Genomic DNA, 5,649 nt, shown 5'->3' with positions numbered 1-5,649 from the left:
ATTTATGTATCTATATATTAAACATTTTCAGGTAATTTCCTAGTATTTTTTACTAATTTCTTACAGATTTTTAGATTATTATTTTTTCATTGCTCATTGGCTTCTTCCCATGTTTTTGAAAGAAACAGGTTTCAAAGGTTTAACCAAACATTATAAGTGAATTCCTGGAGTTTTTGGGTGTCGGTTTAACTCACCGTGCTCTGGCAGCTCTCCGTACGCTTTCAAACTGCGAGCCTCGTCTGCGTTGTACTTGAGGATGACGTCGGCTTTGTTGTCCTGAAACACAAGTTGAGGCAGCACAGTTTTTAGGTTAAAATGCGTGTTTCAGTGACGGGAGGTAAACACATGAGACCAAACGTGTGTTATCTTCAGCTGACCCAACTTATTATACAAGTGACAGACTGCTATCGAAAATGCATAAATGTAAAGTTATGGATAAAATGATCATTATAGCTACACAAAAAGTTTTTACACAATGAAAAGCGTCGATGCTCTGCAACAGGTTTTAATGATTTGTTATATGATTTTTTTGACAACTATGTCAGTAACTGCTCCTTTAAGAGCACAAAAACCCTTAAAAACTTGAATGCTGTGCTGTATGATGTGCACCCATGTTGATGCCAATAAAAATCTAAATTTAATGACTGTCCTAAATTAACGGGGCTTCAGGCACTGAGAGGTTTCATCTGCAGCTGGATTTAAATCCTGGCTGTTCAGCAGAGCTAAACATTTGCACTCAGAGGGTTTATCCCAATACATTATTCATTTGAACAATATGGTTGGTTTTATAATATGTAAAGTAGAAACGGAAGTTTGAGCGGAGGCAGAGACTTTAAATGCTCCTCAAGATGTCGTTCTTGTTTACTGCTTTGTCGTCTCTGCCAGAATTACACGACAAGAGGGAATTTACCAAATATTGGGCTTTTATTTATTATTTTAAGGATTTTGCTGGGCCCGTTTTGACTTTTGGAGTAAGTATTTTGGCTTTCATTATCTTGAAATGTGACCATCTTCATGACTGCCTTTAAAATACAATCACTGGAAAAAATGAATAAAAATAAAACAAAACAAAAAACTTGTTGGTTTAGAAATGTCTTTCGGTTATTTATCTGGAGGACAGCGTCGAGGTTTTTGTGACGTCCTCACAGCGAGGGTCAGCACAGCGCCAACAGTCTGATCTGAGCCTGAACACACCTGGTAATCTCTCAGTCCCACCAGGATGATGTCCGACGTGTTAATCCAAACCTAGAGGGAAACAAAAGAAAACAGAGATTATCCCGCGTCACACGGCGACACACACACACGGTCAACTGAGTCCACGCTGCCACATTAACGGTGACTAACTGACCATTGAGAACACGCCGATTCAGCATTACGTCAGGAGGCTTCCTGTGTGTGCCGGTGGCGGTCGAGGGGGTAAAAGGTGCGAGAGGACGGTCGGGACATTCCTACCTTTTTCCGGAGTTTTCCTCTGATGTGGCAAAGCCGCTTGGTTCCATCAAAGCACATGGCCTCCAGACGTCCGTTCCCCAACATTTTGATCACCTGAGCGTATTCTGGAGGACACAAGACAGCACAGGAGCGGCGACCCGAGGTGATCAGGGACAGAGATCGAGACATTTGCTTTAAGATTTAAGATTTCTCTTCTAACAACAATACAAAGACACCACGAGTCAGTACTTAAAGATTGAAAAACACTTTTAAAAAGTGAATGAGGTGACAAATATATGAAATAAGACACATAATATACATAGTTAACAGGGTTTCCTGCTCTGCCTCGCCTGAAATAAACCTTTTTGGATGTCTGATCACTTTTTATCAAATATAATATAGTAAGACATTCAGGAAAAATGAGCATTGGTATTTCATCACACAGTAAAGGCGACATATTTCATGAGTGAGGTGAGTGTTTAAACTGTCGCCTGGCAACTACATTGACGGGCAGCTCTTATCACATTCCCTACAGGGATAGATCATACGGACAAAATTAAAAACAGTATTTATGAGCAAATACCTTCATAATACAACAATATTGTATTATATTGTATTTTGACAACATATTTACACAAGTAAAATGGATATAATGACTAAGTGGGTAAATGCAAATAATAGAACAGCTAGAAGAGTCATTTTACTGTAAATGCAGCCTTCAAAACCAGGAAAAGACTTACAGTATCCAAAATCTAGGACAATATCTACTCTTATAGCACCACCACAGATATATTGCTAAGCAGCCATAACCAGTTTGAGGCAAACCCTTTCATTTATTCAAAAAAATAAATACGTTACAGACAGCATTCGTATTCACGGGTCAAAGCTACAGTATCTGACAACTTACACAATTTTTCCTGCAACTCTAAAAATATTTTTTCACAGAAAAAAACAAGAGGAGGTAAAATGAGCAGAGAGATAGAAACAGAAGAGGCCTCAGCATCGCTGGTGTCTGAATGGGACGTTTCTAACGTTGTTTTACGGGAAAAAAAGGACCAATATAGAAAGAGGAGGACAGCTTTGGCCTAAAATAGGTTTTAAATAACTTATTTTTAAAGATTTTTATTGGTTAAATGGGCTTGGATAGCACCTTTCTAGTCTCAACACTACACGTCACAACCACACATTTACACACTGATGGTCAAGGCTACAATACAAGATGCCACCTGCTACTCAGCTTAAACATTCACACACACACACACACACACACACACACACACACACACACACACACAGCACTTTGGGGCTCGGTATGTTGGCCTGTAATACTTCAGAGGACAGTTCATCTGTGCTGCAAACTGAATCCTTAGATTTCTTCTAAAGTAATGACTGAAATGTTTACGTTTCATCGTAACTTTCGTTATGATGTAGTAAAATGTGATGCAAGTTTGTGTTCAACGTGGTGCATTATTATCTTAACCCTTTGAAACCTGGAGCGACATCACTTTTCATGATTTGAGAAGCCTTTCACAAATATTTAAACCTTTGAACTCCGAGCAAATTTGTGCAATTTCTTTAAAAACATGGAGAAAAAGGCAATAAGCAACTTTGTAAGAAATGTTCTGCAAATTACAAGAAATTAGTAGGTTTAGAAAAGTTTTTTTGTTTGTTTTTAAAAAGCTAGGGAGAATGTCAAGGGAAAAAAGAATAAAAGATAAAGAAAAACTATTTTATAATTATGAATATTACATATTAAAATTATGTTACAAATTTAATATATTTTCAAGCACTCTTTGCAGGTAATTTTCTTGTACCTTTCAATTATTTCTTGCTTTTTTTTAAGGTAATTTCATCATTCATTGCTCACTGCCTTCTGTCCATATTTCCTGATATTTTTTAGAAATTAAGCCAATTTTCTCTAGTTTCACAGGGTTATTAAATGTACTGAAAAATGTATGAAGGAAATTATTATTTTGTTGACTGAAAAATCTGCTTGGATGATTGATTTTTTTCGTCTACCAGCTGCGAGTCAAAAGGTTAATTTCGGACACTGATTGCATGTATTCGTTTCGTCTGTGGTGTACCGCTCTGCTGTCATGGCGACTGTGTAATGCTGTAAAGCTGATTGGGTGTAGCACGACTGAAACTTCCCTGTGCACGCAGTAAAGTATATCTTATCTTGCATTTGCAGACAATGTAATACATGAATATAGAAATAATTATATGAAGGTTCTGTGACTTTCCTAATATTTTTAATTTCTGCTCTCAAAAACACAGTGCGTGTTAGATAAGACCCGCCTTCACTACACGAAGGTCTTCCTCACACCAGCAAAGTCTCCTCCACACACTCGGCTGGCCTCAGAGCAAACAGGGATTTTGGCAGCACTGAGCGCTGCAGTCGAAACTCTGAATACTGGTGAGTGGAGGCTGATGCTACCGTCTACTGTCTAGTGAGGCTCTCTGCAACAATGTCTGCAGAACATGAAGATATTTATTTTAAACATTACTGCTGAATTTATATTTCTGCAAACATGAGCTGAATGTTGTGCAAATTGTCAGTTTCTGTCCCAGCATCCTGGTTGGCAGATTATATTTCATTTCTCATTGTCCCCAAAATAAAAATCTGAGGCTCTTATAATTTGCAAAGCCTTCCTTTAACCCTATGATTTCTTTTTAATGCTATACACTACTGCTATGCTAAATACATAATTCTCCAAACGTGAGCTGGATATTGTGCAGATTGTCCTTTTTAATTTTGCTTTTGCATCATTTTTGGTAGTTTATGTTTTATTTCTCTTGTCCTCCTCTTTTTCGACAGTTCTTAGAAATGACATCCTCTTCCTCTCTCATGCGGATCCATTTTTAACGCTACAAACTGCTACTTAAATTACTTCTCACTGAAAAATTAACAATGCAAAGTTTGATCTATAACTCTTCGTGGGTTTATACACACATAATCATGACTGCAAATGTCCGTTAGGTTTAGTATTAGTACATATTTTCTGTATATACATTTAAGTAATAATATCCCTACTGTTAGTTTCTTTTTGTTTTGATAAATATCTTTGTACTTTTTCTATTTAAAATAATATTTCAAATTCACAAATGGAAACCTGATACATTTTTGGGAGCTGCAATTATTCTGTTCACGTTGAGCATCTACTAATAAAACAAATCTTTGCCAAAAAAACAAAAGTTTGATCTTTTTGCAGCTGTTTAGGTCATTGTCTCTTCAGATGTCAGACTGCAGCAACAGTAATTTATAATTCATTTGCCTTCCAAGTACTCTATTATTAATCAAATACGCTTTTAGTTTATAAAATGTTAGAAAATTGTGAAAAATGCTCATCACAAATGCCAAAAAAGGTTTGTTTGTTCCAAAGTGCAAAAATATACAGTTTACTGTCACAGAGGAAAAACAGAAAATATTCATAATTAAGAGTCTTGAACTAGTGCAGGTTTTCCACAATTTTCTAACATTTTATAAACTAAAAGATATATTTCATATTTACACACTTTGCAACTCAGCACATTGTCTATATAATAATTTCAATATACACACATTAGTGCTAATTGACTATTACTGTATTTAACACTTAGTGTTTAACACACTAACATAATCAGCATATTATACACATTTTATTTTTAAATATTTACATACTACTGCTAATTGTTTATTTTTATTGTATTTAGATTTTTATTTACTTGTGCAGGTACTTATTTCTATATTTGAAATAGTTATATTGTAGTAATAGTTAATTGTCACAACTGTTTCAAGTTAAATTTCTAATGTTTGACTGAGTGTTACCCTGAAAGCTCTGCCTGCGTTTCAGTTTCTCACCAATATACTGACCAGCATATTTTTCTACGAACAACAAGAAAACCATAAGGACATTTCAGTTACTACAGTTGACCCAAGTTGATGTAATCAGAACTAATATAAACAGGTTTTATTTTGTGTCCTGTATTTGGCTTTTAAAAAGTACAACTAAGCACACACCCTCCAGCCAAAACACGGCTCTTAAGTTAACAGACTTTGGTGTAACTCTGTCGGCAGCATTTGGCTCTTTTGCCCCCCAATCAGCTGAAAACTAAACCGGAACCAGAACCAGTACTCACCCTGTCCGTCCTCTTTGAACACCAACTCTCTCTTCTCAGACTCATTCTCGTTCTTTCCACGTCGCCGATTCTTTCCTCCTTTACCTAAAAACAGAGACG

At 36.3% G+C, this 5,649-nt stretch overlaps 1 protein-coding gene across 1 annotated transcript; it reads right to left on the bottom strand.

The window, feature by feature from the left end:
* Positions 1–150: 150 nt before the first annotated feature.
* On the bottom strand, positions 151–5,638 carry LOC121965502 (eukaryotic translation initiation factor 1A, X-chromosomal; the record flags this gene model as incomplete). Its single annotated transcript, XM_042515642.1, has 4 exons — positions 151–276; positions 1,195–1,245; positions 1,453–1,556; positions 5,551–5,638. Coding segments are annotated over 4 exons (369 nt in total), but the record flags the coding sequence as incomplete, so codon positions are not given.
* Between the last annotated feature and the right edge of the window lie 11 nt (positions 5,639–5,649).

The sequence above is a fragment of the Plectropomus leopardus genome, unplaced genomic scaffold (genome assembly GCF_008729295.1).
Source record: "Plectropomus leopardus isolate mb unplaced genomic scaffold, YSFRI_Pleo_2.0 unplaced_scaffold2026, whole genome shotgun sequence".
NCBI classification, from domain to species: domain Eukaryota; kingdom Metazoa; phylum Chordata; class Actinopteri; order Perciformes; family Serranidae; genus Plectropomus; species Plectropomus leopardus.
Note: the sequence above shows the minus strand (reverse complement) of the source record. Positions and strands in the feature narration are given on the sequence as shown.